This window comes from Falco rusticolus, chromosome W, assembly GCF_015220075.1.
Source record: "Falco rusticolus isolate bFalRus1 chromosome W, bFalRus1.pri, whole genome shotgun sequence".
In the NCBI taxonomy this organism is placed as follows: Eukaryota; Metazoa; Chordata; class Aves; order Falconiformes; family Falconidae; genus Falco; species Falco rusticolus.
Genome location: NC_051209.1, coordinates 22,147,402 through 22,167,084, shown reverse-complemented (window position 1 = coordinate 22,167,084; position 19,683 = coordinate 22,147,402). Strand labels below are relative to the sequence as shown.

Below are 19,683 nucleotides of genomic sequence, written 5' to 3'. Positions count from 1 at the left end.
ATATGGTGTCTCTAGATTTCTTATGATCAGCATGCTTTTCTGTTGTATGGAATGTGTATTAAGCTTCACTGGTACAAGGCAATTTTCAAGCCTATACATGAAGCTACTGTATCCTGGACCAAAACTGGCACATGATGAGATTTGTTGTCGCCTAATCCAAGGCCTATTAAAATAAACAGAAAAATTTCAGTAATTTTCAACAGGTTTTAGGTCAGAATAAAATTATCACTCAAAGTTTATTTATTGATTTTCACCTGTTTATTCAACAGACTTCCTTTCTGTGCTCTTAATCTTCATTTGTTTTTGCAGCAGCAGTCCTAGCTGATGATTCAGCACACTTAAGCAAAGGCAAGTTAGACTTTTGTTTCTTTTGGCATGGAGTCAACAGAAGAAAGACAATGAGATAAACACGTACCACCACAGTGAAGGCAAAAGGATTACATACATATAAACAATTTTGCCTGCAGAATACCCATTAGTGCTTGTGATAGGAAACTGTAAGGGAGTTTAACTTCATATTTCTTAGAGGACGCAGGATTTTTTCTGAAGAGCTTTCCAATAAGATAATTAAAGCCCCGTAAGCAGTGTTTATTAGAATCATGCATTATGGAATTTATTTGCACAATAAGTCAAGAAATGTATTTATTAACACCCACTTTCCTAGTACCAGTTTCCTAGTACTGCCTGTTCCATTTCTTCAAGTTTTCAGGAGACAGGGAAAAGGAGAAAAGACTCTTGAGTCTTCAGCAAGATATTTGGGCTCACATGTGTGATAATTTTCCATAATGTTAATGAAGACTGAAAATGTTTCATTACGAATCTATTGGTATCACATGATTTTCCCACCACATCAGAACAGTCTAGGGACTGAGGGTGCTTTCTCCCTGGAGACCTGGAAAGTGATGGACTGAATTCTCAAAATGAACTCTGCTGTGACAACAATGGCTTAACCTTAACTTTGAAGTTTGCATGACTTTCCATAGGAGTTCTACTTGAGCACAAAATGACAGTCCAATTTATAAGTGTTTAGAAATCTCAATTCACATACCAAAAAAATGAAGATTTCTATTAATTTCTGCCAAAAATCAACAATTTTCATTTTTCTGTATGAGTGAGAGCATCTGCATCAAGGAGAGATGAGGAGAGACCCTGGGAGAAGAAGGGGGCCTGGATGAGGAGCCTGGAGAAAGAAGAATCTGGATGCAACAGAGGCAAGAAGCAGGGTGGACTGGCCTGAAGAGGAAACAGCATGGACAGTAGATGAACTTTAGAAACCTCGTGGGGGATTGGTGGCTGTGTTGGGGCAAGGTGCGGGAACTACTTATTGAAGTTAACCTGGGATGGGATGGTAAAAGCCTTGTTGCAGCTGGCTAGTTTTGAGTGTGCTGCAACAGAAGGGCAATGTTTATTTACAGAAGGGATACCCTAAGTAGTCCAGCACCAAAGCAAGAGTATCCCAGTGGACACGGTCCTCCTACCCTGTGATAGCCATCTTTCAAGAAATACCAGGCTGTGACAGAATACCCAAGAAAGGGGATTAAAGACATCTTATTAGCAACTTTAGAGAATTTTGGTTTTAATAATTTGTTTTGAGTAATATAAGGAAGGGCCAGTAAAAGTTCAGGAACTGTACATTATGAAAGCATTTCTATCTCCAGCAGTACAAGAGTGAGACAGAGAGGTCTACTTTCTCAGTAAAAGTAGAAAGAAAAATAAAGTAGCTTTACCATGTGAACTGTTATCAAAAAGTTTCTTAACTTCCACCTGATTATTAATCTAACAGCAAATTGCATTAGGGACATGTGGAATGAATCAATAAGTCGCCTAGAAACAACAATTTTAATTGCGTTGTATGCTGCTATTAATTATGTAAAATATCATCAAGTAACAAACTGTTTATGTATGAAATGGGCAATTCATACATTGTAAATTATTATGATAATTGGATGATGCTATCTTAGCTCTTCCCTCCTCTGCCTCTTCCAAAGAGTATTTCTAAACTGAAACTGTAGTCGGAGAAATACCTGTTCTAGGCTGGGATAGCAATGTGTCACATTTTTCCTACCAGTCTTCCAAATTGAATTGACAACCACACAAGCTTAGAGAGAAATTAATATTTCATAATCTACCAAGTGTAGTGTTTTTAACAACATTACAAGCATGACAACAGTGAACCAAAAGGAGAATACACAGATTTGAGGTTGTCACCATACTCTGCTCCAACATCATTATTGTTGTTCACCTGGCTTTTTTCCTGGGAGAGGGAGGGAGGGAGGTGAAGGAGGTATTGTTTGTGGGTTTATCCTCTTTTTATTGAAATGATAATGTAGGCTAAGAATTATCATTTGAAACTACCTGGCTTAATTTGATTGCTATTACAGTCTTAACATTAAGTTGCATTTAATAAATATAATAGCTCCCGAATAACTAATACACTAAATAATAATACTACATAATAACAATAAATAATACAGAATAATAAAAGCACTAACTGTACTTGTTATACTAATAACATTAATAGCTAACAATACAGAATAAATAATATGCTGCAATCACCGAAAACCTATTTGAAGAAAGCATTTTAACACTTCCAATATTTCATAAAACTGCACAGCAGCCAAACAGGTTTTCTTGTCTAAATACTGCAGCTATGCCATTCTGGAGGTTTTGGTTTGTCAAATGCAGAGTTGTTTCATAGAATATAAAAAGAATCTGTTTTGCTAATAGGTTTAGAATGCGAGGCTAAAACCATGTCTGAAATTATGCATGTGCCGTCAGGCAGCAGGAGAACTCACCTGACTGTGCTGCGGGAGGGAAGCTGGGGAGGCTGGCCGCTGCCCTCCCCTCTCAGCACAGGTTGCTCTGAGCCAGGCCCAGCCCAGCCAAAGGCTCCCCGCATAACGCGCAATATGTGGAGCTCTCTTCGGTTCTGAAAAGAAGGCGGAGGACACACACACACACACACACACCCCCCACACACACCCCTTATACACTGAAGGTGCTCCTATTCCTCTACTGCTTATAAACAAAAGAAAAAAAAAGGGGAAAAAAAACCCAAAACAAAGCCCATTCATCTCACATCCATATAATATTATTGTGAAGAATCCCTATAAGTCTTTTTAAATCTCCCTTAAAATAAGATGTTCAGCAGGTCTGAGACAAGCAAAGTCACAGCTTGGTTTAACTGACAAGCTGACTGTTTTTGAAACAGAACACATAGGCAAGGTCATTTAAATGGAGAGACTACAGTCACCTAGTCACCTGCTATACTGTGAGGCACTACCATAGAGTTGCTTGCAGCATGGCTGTTCAGACTTCCTACCAAGAAATCAAGGGCACAGACTACTGGAAAAGAAAAGAAAAAAAACCAAAAACCAAAAACACCCAGCAGCTGATTTTGGTTAGAAGACATTTTATGTCACCAGATACTTCTAAATATTAAACATGCAAGCACTACTAATTGATAAACTTTCATCTTATTTCCCAATGTATTTTAGTTCATGTTTTGCAGGAAAATCTGCTTTTCTTTCAGGTAAGTTCACTTCTATCAGACTATGAAACGTGCCACGCTGCAAGCAAAATACATTGCCATTCTGTTCTGTACAACAAAATGTATTGTCTTGATGAATTCCTGAAAATTTACACTATACTTACTGATAAAGTCGAAGTACCTTTCAGAGAAGAATAAGAAAGGAATGATCAAATTTGAACAAGATCAGCAAACAGCTGGTGCTCCAGGACACAATCAACCATCTATGGACATGATTCTACAGACCTGATTCAAGAAATATTCCACTGCACATAGCAAGATATTTGCCTGAATTAAAGTTTTAAAAATTATTTTAAAATTGTTACATTATTTGGCTTATGCAGTATATTCTTTCACTTGGAGTAGGTTCTGTACATTTCTAAGCTAAAGTATTTTAAAGATACTTCTTGCTTTCAGATTTAAGGTGTAACGTAAATTTAGCACCGTAGAGGTATGTAAATATTTCTCTGTGTGTTTTTAATCTTATTTTTTTAAAAAGTCAAGTGTGCATATATAAACATACCGTGCCTAAATTAAAAATCTATCAGATATCTAACAGCTAAGGGTGGTACAATGGCCTTTCCTTCCAATAGTGTCCTTGAAAATAAAACTTCCCTTTAATGTTCAAGATTAATGGCAGAGCCCCTTGGAGCTGCAGCTTACTCCAGGCTCTGACGTGAGTACTGCAGCCTACAGTGTCTCTCAGACAGAACCATAGACTATTACTGTTTTACAAACAGGTATGCTTGTATTCTATACTGTCAGGCAGTGTTGAAAACTACATCAACCTTGATTAAGTCACATGATTGCACAACTCCTTCCATGTAGTCTCATACATGAAGGAGTTCTTTAAATGATCAATTAAAAAAAATATCAGAAATACAACTGAATTTTTTTAAAGATTGATTTTTCTGATCCATAACAAATCTCTGAAAGAATGAAAATGTGTATCTAATTAGCTAAAAAATATATATGCAGATGTTGGAGTAACTACCTACTGTAAGGTTATGCATACAGAAACCTATGACTATTTGGTTATCTTGTGTATTGTTTTCTATTTAAAGTTTCTTGAAAATACATAGAACAATTGAAATACAGAGCTTGGTTTTTTCAGCTTTGTTCTTAGTGCCTCAAGCACCACTTATAGCAAGGTACACTGGAGAACAAGGCTCCTACATTGCAGCAACTACATTTATTTATTTATTTATTTTTACACAGGTAAAGAAACCTCTTCATCAGTATTCCAATAGTTTATAGTGATACTCTGACACCAGACACTTGTTTATTGAGTACAATAATGTTAAACAGCTGCCCATCTTTGATATTAATGCAAAGAAACCAGATTCTGAGCCAGAAATAGTGTTTTTCATATGTAAGGACTGCAGGACAGGATCCCATTTGTCAAAGAGTCTTCAGCAACACAATACTTCTTTAACAGTAGCCTAAGTAGGAGACTATGTTGCTCTTTCATATTAGAACTACAGCATAAAAGAAGGGTACTATACAGTTCTTAATTTCTCTTTTTTGTTAATTGGTACTGCTGAAAAAGACATTCTTGCCCTTGAAAACTGTCATTTCTGCCTGTAGCCCAAGGTATCTCTAATCAGACATAGCAAAACCAGTAATGTATCTAGAAATAAGGTATTTTTCACTCCAGAACTCTGAAAACTCTCTCTTATGTCTCAATTTAACTGAAATGTAAAATTGTAATTTCTTGATTTAAAAAAAAGAAAAAAACGACAACTGAAATGGGAACTAAGTACCCGGGCCAGGACATGTGACAGTATTTTTAGACTTACTCTATAGCTTTGATCGTTAAATTCCCCCTACCTTTACCCCTACCTGTCTTGACAGCTTTCCTCTGTCACATTTCCTAGTGGATGTCATTTCTTTGCCATTAAATAAAACAAATCCAACATAAGGTTTCCCCCTCTTTTTAAATATTCTTCTAGCGTATGCTAATATCTGAAACAGCACAGTGAAGATTACATTCCTAGAAGCTACTGATGTCTCTTTCCTAATAATTAGTCCTTCTATCCAGAGAAAATGCACAGCATGACATTTAGTCACTGGGAAACAAAAGACTGTTGCCCTACATCTGCTACAGAAAACAGCAGGTATGTCATAGAGAAAGTGTGCTATAACCTCAGAACTAAGTGCTCCTACTAGCATAATCGCAGGTAACAGTCCCTAACAGGCAATGCTTCCTAGCACGAATGTGTCCATGTAGCAGCCTATCTTATTTCTCTCTAAGGATGAAATACATTCACTGAACTTCAGGAAGCACTAAGTGATTTTTTTTGTTTTCTGAATCAGCGGGAAGTGCAAAGTACTTACCACAATAAAGCCTTTAGAAAAACTGACTCTGTGACCACAGATATGTAAACACTCAGCAATTCATAAAGCGAAACATTACCTGAATTTCCCTTGCATGGTATACAATAATGAGCCCAAGCAGGATAATCGTGGAGAGGCTAATAAGGCATTTTAGAGCGAGGGAATACAGAGACTCCTGCAACAGAAAGACACCACTGTCCGTCAGAGACCCACACGCACGGGACCGCTCCCGCCCCGCCGGGGCTCCCCAGCCCCACTGCGAGCAGCAGAGCCCGCACTGGTAGGGGAGGGGAGGGTCGCCTCGCCTTACGGTTGCGTAACCGCGGGGGGAGCATCTCGTGTCACGGCGGAGGACCAGTGGGCCCCACACGGCGGTGCCGGGGGTTCAGGGCGAGGGACGCCTCACGGCAGGGCCGGGCGAGGGCCGAACAGTCCCACCGCTCTGGGCTCTAAGAGAAATGAAGAGACGTCGGGGCCGGGCGGCAGCCGCCTTTCCTCGAGGACGGCGGCGTGGGGCGGCTAGACCGCACGGATTTGAACGGCTCGGCTGACAGGAGAGTACAGCTGGCTGCAGAGCCGCCTTCCCGCGAGTCGGCCTCGCCCGCGGGCCGAGGCGGGCACGGAGCCCGCGGCAGGGGCACGGGGGAGGGGGGGGGGGGCTGGGGGCGTGGGTCGGGCTGCGTCTACGACGCCGAGAGCGAGACGAAGGCGGTCCGACGGCGTAGCAGGTACCTTCGTGTAGGCGCCCCAGGACAGCTCTGTCTCGATCACCATGACTACGATGCCGAACATGCCGAAGATGAGCGCGTAGTCGCTGAGGCGCTTGCGCTTCTCGAAGAGCGCCCGGCGGTGCCCCAGCTTGTAGCCGATGTTCTGGTTCTTCTTGCTGGACTTGCCCCCGCCGTTGTTCGTGCCGCCGGAGCCGTAGAGCGCCAGGTTATTGGAGTTGTGTTTGGGTTTGGAGACCACGATCTCCGGGGCAGCGGCTATGGGGCTGGCGAGCGGCGGCTGGAGCGGCTGAGACTCGGAGTCAGGCTCGTGCAGGTTCCTGCGGGACGAGCTCAGGTTGCTGAGCGGCCGCATGATGCCGCCGTTGTACCTGCAGCTGCTCATGGCTATTTCGGCGAAGGGATTGCTCTCCCGACGCTGCTGGTAGCGGTGATGGTGGGTGCTGCCGCTGCTGACACTGCTGCTGGGATTGGCTGCTTGTTGCTGCTGCAGGCTATGACACTGATGGTACTGGGGGTACTGGTGGGGCTCTCTGGACGAGCCGGCATGGCTAGAGGGGGTGAGCTCGCTGATATTCAACTGGCTACTCTGCCGGGAGGAGGCGGAGATGGAGAGCGGCGAGAACCGAGTCCTGAAGGCGCCCGAGAGGGGCGAAGAAGTGCGGAGCAGCGAGGGCAGGTTATCCCCCGCTGCTACCGCAGCGGCTCCATAGTAGGAGCAGTTGTTGCACTGGAGGCATGGGTTCTGCTGGTTCTGCTGCTGCTGCTGCTGCTGGAGAAGACTCTGCTTGTCTTGGCCGTGTTGCTGCTGCTGCTCGGAGCAGAAGCCCGTCTGAAACTGCAATGGTGTTTGCATGTCAGAGACGTTAAAGCCGCAGGAGGACCAGGTGGTGGTGGTGGTGGTGCACCCTGCGCAATGCGTTACGGTCGGCAGGGAAGAGTCCTGCTGCCGCCACGAAGGGCCCATCCCGGCTTCCGTAGAATCCAGCCGCTGAGTCCGATTGGTCGGGCGGACCAAAACAAGGAGCATCTCGTCGGGGGAGACCGGCTGCGGCGTGAGGCGGCGGAGAGATCCCCCATCCGCCCTGCCCCCTCCCGCGCGGGGATCCCGTCTCTCACCGCTCCCGCAGGTAAGGGTTACCCTCGCCCCCCGCCCCGCCGCCGGGGTGACCCACGCCTCAGAGACCCGGGTGGGTCCAAGGTGGGCGGGGAGAACGCTCGCTGAACTCGCTTCCGGGATCGCCCTCTGCGAGGAAGGGGCCGCTACGACGGGTCTTCCCGGCCCCGACGCTGGGCACACATCTGCGCCGTCTCCAGAACATGGACGCTGCGCTGCGCTCCGGGGCTGTCCAGCGACGCCCCGCCGCTTCCCGCAGACGTGCAAAACAGCAGCGCCCCCGCTCCGAGTCCTTCGCCGCGGCCCCGGGGAGGAGGCGGCTCCCGGGGCCTGCCGCGGCCGACGCCCAGCACAGATCGGAACTGGGCTGGGCTGCGGCCTCAGGCCGTGCCCACAAGCCATCAGAGAGGTCAAAACTCGGGAGAGCCCAGGGCCCAGGGCCCACTGCCTTCCAGGGCCCGCAGGTTAGCAAGAGCTAACCGCTCGAAGGCCATCCTTTGTCATTTCATTACATATAGCTATTTCTGATATTTTCAGACCTATAATAAAGGGGAGAGTTTCTTTTGGCCACTCTTTTTCTGAACTAAAAAAGGAAGAAACATTCACTGGAAGTTTCGTAGGGTTTTAGATTACCACCTGAGGATGCAATACAAGGTGATTTATAGGTTAGGGACTTATTCCAATGGGTCACCAGAAGCTTTGTCACCGAAAATCGGGAATAAAACTCCTTAACACCAATGTAGTATTAAGAAGCAGGCATTATTTATTGCGGCACCGGATGCACGGGGGATCGCTCCGCCTAACGTGCATCCCGAACTATTTTGCAGGTCCCATTTTATGTCACATAGCTATACGTATTCATTACATTTCCAGGAATTATCTGCATATGTATGAGTCTTCCTGGGACCTTCATTAATATTATAATGTCCTTTTACACCTGCGCAGTTATGCCTCTAGGTGGTCGGCTTGACGGTCTGGTGGTCGTTACTTCCTCTTCACCCCTCTTCATCCCGTTGTTTGCCCCAGGATCCTCTAAGTTCTTGCACATATCCCTTACTTGGCACTTCTTCACAAACCGCAGAACCAGCTCGGCCTGGTTTTTCTGCTGCAGACCCTCTCTTATCACTTCACACATTCCTTGACTAAGGTAAACACTTCCTTAGATGGTTAGTATCTACATACAAGAACTACAAAGCCTAAACAATAGCTGGCCCCAAGGATACAGCCGACCCTGCAACTAAAAGCTAGTTTCTTTATACGCTAGGACAAAGGTTCATGCAGCAATTACAGCATTATATCAGCTTTAACAGTGAAACAGGATTGTTTTCATTAAGTAATTGAGTTTTTGTCTGGATCCATTTTCCTGAAACTCTTCCACAGCAATCTTTAAGTTTGTTACCTGCTACCATTTTGCCTCTTCACCTTCCTTTCTCTCCCAAATTCTCACTGAATATTTCATTATGGCAACTCCCTTAGACAGAGCAATGTCTGAACCAGATAGTCTTTTTTCTGCATTTATTTAAGGAAAGATTCTTTAAGGAAAGAGTTGTGAAAAAAGTTATTTACTTTATAGATATGTCATTCTTGTTAACTATCTGAGTTTATAAGAGAAGTTTCTTTTTTTCAGTCAGGAGGCACTGTCTATGCAGATTGAAAATTCAGCTGTAGTATTGCACTTTAATAGCATGGAAGGTGTCTTTACAACTTTAACTTCTCCCAGATATTAAAGAAACAAAAAACCATTAAGCCTTTCTAGGATAAAAGCCTACATCTGTATAATTTCTAGAACTTGCACAGCATTTAGTTCAGTTTCCTTTGAAACTCTGCATACGTGAATGGTTTGCATTTCAAGTAATTTAGATGAGGTAATGTGAATAGCTAAGGGGTTTTTTAATATGCTCTGCTATAAAATTTAATTTACTTAATTTTTAACCAAAGTGTACCTTTTAAAGCAAGTGCATATTGCGCATATGCAGTCAAACAACCCTCACTAATGTAGTAACCATCATGGTTCTAAAATATAGGTAGATTATTCTGAGTGACCAAAATATTTAAATCTCTTGAGTATGTTTATACAGCATAGATTATTTTAGAAAAAGCACCCAGAAATATGAGTATATATGACATACAGCATCATGATTTAAAAATTATATTCAATTGTATTTGGATGCTCTCTGTTAAGTTATGCGATCAAAGCTCATCTGCACACTCACAAAGGAGCTCAGAGAGGCAATGGCAAGAGGGGGAGCCCAAATAATACCCTGCCGGGCTACTCCCAGTCCCATCACAGGGGCCATCAGTCAATCAAAGGCCCATCTGCACAAGTCCAGAGGAGCACAGGGGCACAAAATACTGAACAGGAACCCAAATCAAGGACTCCTGAGCAATGAACACCTTCTCCGGGCCATCCCAGGGCTGTCCCAGCAGAGCCATCAGACCCATTGTCCAGGCATGAAACCCATCATGACGAGATGAGTCATCGGGAGCAGCTCCCCAGATCACCTTTTCAAGACTCAGGGAGGTTGCTGCCTAGGGGTGGGACTTTTTATGAGATGCAGGGGAAAAGCAGTTTGGGATGGGATTGCACAGGACTTACTATGGGATGTTTAGGGGAGGAACCAAAGGCAGGACAAGGGAGTGGTTTAGGTGATTTTGGGGAGGAACAAGTGTGGACAAATAGAGGGGTAAGGGGATAAAAAGGGCCAGTTGTGTGTAAATAGTTTGCTGGTCAGTACACTTGTCTGGCTATGCCCTGTGCCTGATCAGCACAGTCTGTCCTATCTTCTTATTAAATGCCTTTCTAACTCTTTTCTGGCTGAGGGCTCGCTATTCTGGGTGGGGTGTGGGTGGTGTATGGGGGTGTGGGTGCAGCAACTGGAGTCAGACCATGAGTCGGAAGGCCCGTGTATCTGTGGTGCCAGCAACTGGAGCAAGTGCAGCTGTGTGAGTGAGTGTGATCACTAGTGAAGATCAAGCCGGATTAGTTGGGGAGTAGGTGGACTGGGAGCAAGTGGGTGAGTGAGTCTCTAAGGTCCAGGTCTGGGTGTGAGAGAGCCTGTGTATCTCTAAGGGTAAGAGCATTGGGAAGGGTCGGCTATTGGGACCTGGGAAGTCCTGGCCAGCTTTGTGTATGTGTGTGTGTGTGCACATGCGTGCACACACAATGGTCTGTACCAGCAATTGGAGCAAGGCTGTGGCCTCGGGGGCTCATATATCCAGATGCCGGCAGCTGGGGAGACTGGGATCCAGGGGCCAGCTATGAGTAGAATGAGGCTGTTGGTGCTGTCTCTGTTCATGCGAGTGCTCTGAGCGTCTGTCAGTGATCTGTGTGGCCAGCTGTGTATGTATGTATATATGTGGTGCATATGTGTGCTCTGTGCGTGTCCCTGCTGGGAATGCATTTTCAGCCTTGCTACTGTTTGGACCTAGGGACATGGAGTGGCAGCAGCCTCACCTCTCAAGCTGTTGTGTCCAGCATGATATATTTTCTCTAACGCTCTCTGTTGCAATCAGTTCTCTTGAGCACCTGAGACCAAAAAGGGAAGCTTTTAGTTTTAAGAATGAACATGCTGTTTAACAGAGCTTCAGTTCTTCCAATGTTTGTTTGGAAAAACATGGTGTCATAATTGTTTCTCAGTGGTCCTATTTTGCCTGTGTTTTCAAACACATCTGAATGGCATGGATCTTATAAAATGAAAATCTAAGGGAACCTATGTTCTTTTCACTGTGTAGAGTCCTGCACAAATGTACTGTCAGAATATATGTTTTGTGAAATGGTTAAAGATTTAGATATGCTTAGCTTTCATCCTTCCTTCTCTGTTCATGCCATGTCTTTAATATTTGCTTTAAAATAATTTTAAGTGTCCTCTTTAACAGAAGATAAAGATCTCAGGATCTAGTTTACCCTGAAAGATTCTTAAGAAATGTGTAAATCTGCATGTTTTATTTAGAAGTCAACATTTCATCTACTCTGATCATGCAAGATTATCGATCTTTTAAAAATCTTGGTAACCTAAAATATGTGATTGTTGTGTTCTGTATGGGGAAATGATTGCATTTGTTTCATACATATATCAGTCACCAATCCCAATTTTAATATATCTACTGCTGATAGCCTATTTATTTGTAGAACTCGGCAAGGACGCTGCTGTTGCTGTCTTTTGGATATTTCATCTACTTGCTTGATAGTTTCATTATGCCAATAAACAAATGAATATTCCCATGTTTACCACAAGAAGTCAGACTAGTCATACAGCATGTTCTGAAAGTAATCAGAGAGTTTATTTAGGTTCCGTTGTACAATTGGGATATCTTATCACAGTTTCAAGGTCTAAAATAGGAATTGGTAACAATTTGCTTCTTCATAGTGAGAGAGGTAAACCTTCCTCTCTATGACAGTGATAAATGAACTGAAATAGAAAGATGCGATTTAACATCTCTCTTTTTAAAATCTTTTTAAATTTACTTTTAAAAATGAGTGTATTAAATTTCAGAAATAAAATAAATTATTGATGTGAATTGAATTGTTATATTCCTCCATATCACAAAGAAATTAGCACGGACAGCTCAGAATTGCTAAGACATTAAGACAAACATCTGTTTAGGTCTGGGTTGTGGGTTTTTTTCTACCTTTTCATTAGACACTGGGTGGAACTACTCTTACTGATTGCCATAGGTCCTGCTGCTGCTTTGCCAAAGAAGCTGTTTTTACATATATATGTGTGTGTGTGTGCGCGCGCATATGTGTTTGTATAAAGTGAAAGAGAGAGAATTACTGCAGATCTCATTTGACAATGAATATTATTGGAATTATTATTATTGGAAAACAGATTATTTTTTTCCTAAACCCACTAATTGCAAGAAAAAGATAAATAGTTAAGCAAACCTATACAAATAGCAGGACAGGAAGCTCAACAGACAGGAAAAATTAGATTTCTGAGAGGAAAAGAAACACTATGAAATATCTGAAGTGACAGCTAATGGCTAGTAATCTTAAAAGCTCACATAACAACATCCAATGAATATCCAATACCTACAAGCTACAATAAAAGGTAGAAAAAGGTTAGAAAGCTGTTTTGGCTCTTATCTTTTTACCCCTATTCATGCCAGACTCCTGTTAAAGTCACTGAGAATTCTGTGCTCATAAAAATGTCCAAAGATATAGAAGGATAGTTAGAAAAGGGAAATGAAAGAAATGGGGGGAAAAAAGCAAGGGAATTCCATTCTATAACAGTATTTTGGACTGAAAGCATATTCTGCACAAGATCTATGAGTTTTTAGAAAGCACTAAAGGAAAGAGTCTTGTCCAAGCCAGTGTGTATATATATGCTGAGTATGTACACAGAAAGATGCCATTCAGTGAAAGCAGAGTCACAGTAAGAAAAATACATTTCCAAAATAGATTAAAAGAAAAATGTTGTCTGCGAGCAAAAAAAAGCAATAATGAAACAACATTAAAAAGGGGGTAGTATTTAGCATTTTTTATTATTTTAAAAAGGTGCAATTTTATTTTTGGTAAGAGCAAAGATGGTTAAGACCTTGCAGCAGTAGCTTGCCTGGGTGTTCAAATATGAATTTCCAAATGATGGTGTATGAAATCCTTTCCAAAGTGTTGTACCTGCCAAAATCCTCACTTCCTTCAGGAAGTCCAGGATTTCACTTGGCTTGTTTCCTTCTGCGCTCATCTCTGGGCATTCGGCTAGAAATAAAAAAAGAGAGTAATTTCAGATTTTCTTCCTGCTTTCCCACTTGAGAATGGACTCTCATGTTCTGGGTGGCACCCATGGCAAGTTGCTCATCAGTAGTCAGTCTAAAATCTCCTAAACTGTTGTTGTCCAGACATCAAGGGTGAGGCCAGACTTTCCCTTGTGGGAAAGAGAGGATGAAAACCTTCAGTTACTCTTCCATTGCTCCTGAGTGAATAGAACAAAGCAAGTTGAAGTTATGGAAGTTTGCAAACAAAAAACTTTCTGTAACATAAGTGCTATGGTGTCTGTCATAGTATAATAGAAGAAAGCAAGTGAAAAGCTCAGATAGAGCTGATGTGTATCCAAAATGGGATAATTCATTATCTGTGTTGAAGAATAGCCTCTATACTTCATTTAATAAGAATAAAAGAAATGGTGGGCTTTTGTTTCTAATTAAATACATGTTCACGGTGCAGTGGATAAATGACTCAAGCATCAAGGAAGGTGATCTTGAATATACGGAGGGAGTTAGATGAGAGAAAAAAGTAAGTGACATAGTAGCATTCAGTCAGGTATCTTCTGGTGACTCATCCAAATCCTGCTGAAATCAGTGGTTTCTGTAGGTTTTTATATTTACCTTTGTAGAGGGTGAAATATTTTTAACCTAGGAAAAATGACTTTATAGATTATAGAAGCCAGCCCTCCACTATGGGCGTCCCCAGTTTAATAAAATGTAAGGAGTAGCCGCCTCTTGAAATCAGTTAAACTTCTTGTCATCACTATTCCTATTGAGGGGCTTCTCTAGAAAATTATTCCTATAGTATTGAGGAAAGCCACCTGCCCCCTCCCTGCACCTATTTTCTAACTGGGAAAGCTATTTTTATTAAATACAAAAGCAACCAACGTGTCTAGATATGAAGTAGCTTGAATCCTCCATTTTTTAATTAATCCAAACTAAAATCTTAAACTGAAGCTTTCACAGACTCAAAAGTTCAATTTGGATGCAAGTTGATCACCTCTGTTATTGAAATGTAGAACTGACATTTAGTAGTAATTTGGTTTAGAAGAGCTAGATGCTTGTTTAAGCTGTCATTACACTTTGCATAGACCTATGAGTTATTTGAAGTGTCAAATATACACAGTGCCTATAGAGGACAGAGACAGTGGGTTTGACCCTGACAATGTGCAGCTGTGATCCTACAGCAAAGAAGTAAATAACTTTGAGGGAGTATGAGATGAAACCCGGATGAAACAGAGACAAAGGAGGAATGTGATCTCACCTCTGGAAGATAAGGAAACAGGGTGAACAGCAGAGAGTAGCCTATAGTGAACAGCAACTGGGTGCGTGGGTAGTAGAGTTTGACCAATAATAAAGCTTTTAGCAGCATGTGTACAGAGTATAAAGCTGTAACTGACTAACAATAAAGATCTTTGCTTCACCATCCTTGCAAAGCCCATGCCTCAGTTGCCACAAGCGGTGACCCTGACGTGATGGTCAATAAGCCGCGGACGATAGAGCGGTTAGTGACGACGCCCAGCTGAACTCAAGAAAGCAACGGTACAGAGAGCTGTTTGGTCCGGACCTCATCACCTCTACAGGTGAGCAGCTGGGGACGATATGGGTTCCATATTGATATCCAGTATAATAATGGAAATACTAGAAAGGAGAGGGGTAAAGTATGAGGAAGCAGCTGTGAAACTTTTCCTTGCCTGGCTGCGCAAGCAGGGACATGCTGCGGATGCCACAACAGCATTTCGCACTCAGCTTTGGGAAGAAGCAGGAAAGACGCTATTTGATGCAGCAGCAAAGGGAGATTCTACAGCAACCTCTTCTTTGACAACGTGAGGCTCACAGAGCCCCGAACCGGTGGCGTAGCCCAACTGAACCAGGATCCGTGGAAACTTTGTGCACTCATCACCTACAAAAAAGGTGAGCAGTCGGGCACGATGGGAGGGAAGTTATCCCGAGATCAACAGCGCAGCCTGGACGTATTGTGATGGCTGCTTGCAGCTCAACAACGAGCTGTGACAGGTCTGCAGCTAGTGACTCTGTTAGAATGGATCCGTGACAAGGTGCCAGACTTTCCACCTGATGGCACTTTGCAAATTCCTGCCTGGCAAGAGGTAAGCAGACGATTGTACGATGCTGCCGTGGAGGGGGACTCCGCAGCAGGAATGCATTTAGCACCTTGGTCGCAAATTCTGACTACTCTTCACCAAGTGTGGACCAATTCTACTAACAGTGCTAAACCAGGGGAAGCTGTAAATTCCACTGACAGCACGAGTACGATGGCGACTCTGTCCACACCTCCTCTGCCCCCAAAGCTCCTGTCAACAATTGCAGCAACCCTCACAGCACAGGACCAAGTGCGGAAACAGGACAACTCAGACAATGATTCCATTGATGTGGATAACTGGCTAGCTGAAAAGGGTCACATAGACATAGTCCAGCTGGCTGGACAAAAATGCACATCGCTCTCAGCTTATCTGAAGTAAAGCAAAAATACACTATCCTTGGCTGTTCTTGTTACGCAATAACAGGAAGATCGCGGTGGGAAAAGAATGTTACAGGTGGGAACAGATAACTACAGAAGAGAAACAAGGGGCGGGCTTGGTATTTAGGCAACTAACCAATAATGAGCTTAACTTTTGTAATATGTATGAGCTAATTATAACAAGGCATAAAAGGTGACTGTAAGGGACAATAAACGAAGTCTGCTGATCACTCATATTGAGTGACTGCGTCTTCCCTCCGTCGCGACAAATGGCGCCCGAACAGGGACCCTAGAGAAGGCTGAACCTGCGAGCCATGGTTCGACAGAGATTCGGGTACCGGTCCTGAAAGCAGCACAGGAGGCAGAAGGGCACAGTCCCCGCGCCCGGGAGCACCTACAGAGGGTCCCGCCGGCCACGCGTCACCGAAGTCTCGCAAAGGCTGCAACAGCGCTGACGACGGTATGGAGAGACAAGCGACGTACGATTTGCTCATATGCTTTTTAGAAAAGCGGAGCATTTGGGACATAGATTGTAAAAAGGAATTACTCGGGTTATTAGCGTATGGGATAGCATCCGGGTCCCCCGCGGCAGCGGCGAGCGGCGGCGCGCGGCCCGGCAGGCCCCTTCCCGGCCGCTGTTTCTCTCCAAGGCGGCACCCCCCCCCTCCGATCGGCGCCATGGCGATGCAAGCGGCCAAGCGAGCTGACATCTGGCTGCCCCCAGAGGTCAATCGGATCCTTTATATTCGGAACCTGCCGTATAAAATCACAGCGGAGGAAATGTATGATATTTTTGGGAAATACGGACCTATTCGACAAATCAGAGTTGGAAACTCTCCTGAAACAAGAGGAACAGCTTAAGCTTCTCAAGGAAAAATACGGAATTGATTACAAACCCACCAAAAAAAGTGCTTCAGATGTCCCCTACAAGAAATGGGTTTCTGCCTTGAACTAGCAAACATCTCTGTGTTTAACGAGAAGCCTTTTTGCCTTGATGGAGATAATTTATTCTGTATTCTGTATTTATGCTGTATTCTGAATGTGGAAATTGGTTGGGACTAGGAGGCTGGCTTAAAGGCATTTTGCAAACGGGATTATTATTTTTGATCATTATTGTAATAATAGTTTTTTGATCAAAACCAGCCAAAATTATTTGTAAGCATTAGGCATATCTGAAGAGAATGCCTTTATTTGAATCAGCAGTTAAGGTGTAGTTTAGTCTGATGCTGTGGTTTTATCTGCTTCTGGTGAATTTTTGAAGTGATGAAATCAGAGATACAAGGTATACTAAGAGTTATGAGGTAATAAGGTAATAATCTAAGTAAGGGTGCTGTCTTTTATATCTACAAGTGCAATATGCTTTTATGTAGCAGAGAGAAACTTTAACAATAATGTTGCTTGAGCGAGATGTGCATGTGACAACTTGGGAAAAGGGATATCACAACTGGAGTGCAACAGTGTTTCTACGTCTGGCAGAGTGAAATCTTTCAAGACCTGAGTTTAGACAGTCTAAAATAAATTGTTAGCATTCAGAAAACCCATCTTAAGCCTCTTTTGCTTACATAGTGTTATGGAAGTCAACTGCTATTCTAGAGAATTAATGATTTTTTAATACATATTAACAAATACTACTATTTTAACTTGAGGCAGTTGAGTGAGAAATACTCACGTGTAGCATTTGAGGGAATGTCAGCATAAATCGCACTTACAGTAAGACTGCATTTTTAATTACTGTACTCGTTAAGATTCGATGATGCCATAAGGCTAAGGCCTTTTATCACAGATCGGTTCTGAACTAAAAGGTGTGTGCACATGTAGATATGCACATTTGTGTTATTTTCCTTAATTGGCTACAAAATAATATAATTAGGTTGGGGACTAGATCTTGGGAATTTGTCTATTATACTTCTGTTTGTTAAGGAACGTGCATAACATACAGCACCCATGTAGGCTTGGCTTGTGGCACAGTTGTCAAATTTAGCATAGACATTCAGACAGATAAGCAACGTACTCTTCTTGTGTGTATCACCTACAAGCCATTATGGCTTAGTGTGTAAATCTGTATGTAACTATTGAAAAATCCACTTATGAATGTATATAGCTTAGAACTAATTTTTTCCCTTTGTTAATTCTTTGATATCAATGAGGTATTCTTCAGAAAATGTATGGACTGGTTGGTTGCATAAGGGCAGTTGTTATTTGGACAGAAAATTGTTAATGGTCAGGGATTTTCCACTAAAATATTTGCAAATATTCCTAGTCAAACATCAGTTTGGTTTCTTTTTGGGTTTTGAGCTTGCATTAGTCCATGTTCAGAACTTTAAAATTACCTTTGAATTTTTTAAACTTTTTATATCACTGGAACAGAAAGAGCATCTAAATTAAAGCTTCAAGCTAACTTTATTTTTCAAGTATTTCAGGAATTATACTTCTGAACTGAGATTTTATAAGTTGGCTGTGTATGTTCCTGTGTTAAAACGCTGTTATTGAAAATGGTCAACCAGGCCTATGTCGCCCAAAATAAAAACGGGGGAATTGTGGATAACTGGCTAGCTGAAAAGGGTCACATAGATATAGTCCAGCTGGCTGGACAAAAATGCACATCGCTCTCAGCTTATATGAAGTAAAGCAAAAATACACTATCCTTGGCTGTTCTTGTTATGCAATAACAGGAAGATTGTGGTGGGAAAAGAATGTTGCAGGTGGGAACAGATAACTACAGAAGAGAAACTAGGGGTGGGCTTGGTATTTAGGCAACTAACCAATAATGAGCTTAACTTTTGTAATATGTATGAGCTAATTATAACAAGGCATAAAAGGTGACTGTAAGGCACAATAAACGAAGTCTGCTGATCACTCATATTGAGTGACTGTATCTTCCCTCTGTCGCGACACACTGACACTGAGAAACCTTTTGATCCGGGTCCTATATATCCAGAAAAGGAGCTAGACTTCCCCCCCCTGCCCCCCCCCCCCCCCCCCCCAATGCATTGACTGTGCTTTCAGGGAGGGTGAAAGGGGGTTCGGGGCATCGATGATGGGAATGCAAGTAGGAAGTGCTTAAACAAGGGTATTTGGGGAGTCGCTAAGGCATGTCCAGTATTTTATCGGCCAAATCAACCTCCAGAGTGGCAGCCTATGCAATATGAGGTTGTTAAAGAGTTAAGAAAAGCAGTGCGAGAAGGGGGAATTCATAATACATTTACTGTGTCCCTTCTTGAAGCGATGGAAGTCTTATACACTTGCACCACATGATTGGAAGCCATTGCTTCGCATGGTACTGTTGGGAGAAGGGTTCGCCGGAGTCGAGAAATTACTCAATATGAGTTATGCATCTTGCTCAACTTTATTAGTTTCTAACACTACTTATATAGACTCGATACACATGCATATTCCCAAAGCAAAAATATAACTGGTTATTAGCCTCTAAGCACGTGCTGTTCTCACACCCCTAATTATCATGACTAAAATAAGCATTCTATCCATGTAGCTATTTGCGTTGCTATGTTTCAGCCTTGCTGTTTGCTACTCCCTATATTCCCATTCTGCTCCCTATCTCTCTTGGCCTTGCACCTCCCTTCCCAACAGCTGCAGCTTGTTACAGCCACATCCTGTTAATACAACAAAGTTACTTGGTCTCAGGATTCAAGAATAGCTCAAGGCTACCTTCTTGTTAACTTCAGCACAATTCTGATTACAGGCCTATTCTAATACCAGGCCGGGATTGTGCAGATCTTTAGAGATTCTATGGCCACGCTTGTGCAGCCATTCTTCTACATGGTACTATCCA

The 19,683-nt window shown here is 42.8% G+C and overlaps 1 protein-coding gene across 2 annotated transcripts in view; it reads right to left on the bottom strand.

The window, feature by feature from the left end:
* LOC119140660 (small conductance calcium-activated potassium channel protein 2-like) overlaps positions 1–15,884 on the bottom strand; it is a 115,883-nt gene extending 99,999 nt beyond the window's left edge. Inside the window, exons 1-2 of one of the 2 annotated variants that reach the window (XM_037372174.1) lie at positions 6,599–15,884; positions 5,946–6,041 (exon numbers count right to left, since the gene is read on the bottom strand). In XM_037372174.1, the coding sequence (XP_037228071.1) occupies positions 5,946–6,041; positions 6,599–8,113 (1,611 nt within the window). In that variant the 5' untranslated portion in view covers positions 8,114–15,884. Of the gene's footprint in view, positions 1–2,795; positions 5,918–5,945; positions 6,042–6,598 lie in introns of those variants that run through there. The other variant, XM_037372175.1, reaches the window with a different exon arrangement.
* Positions 15,885–19,683: the final 3,799 nt, after the last annotated feature.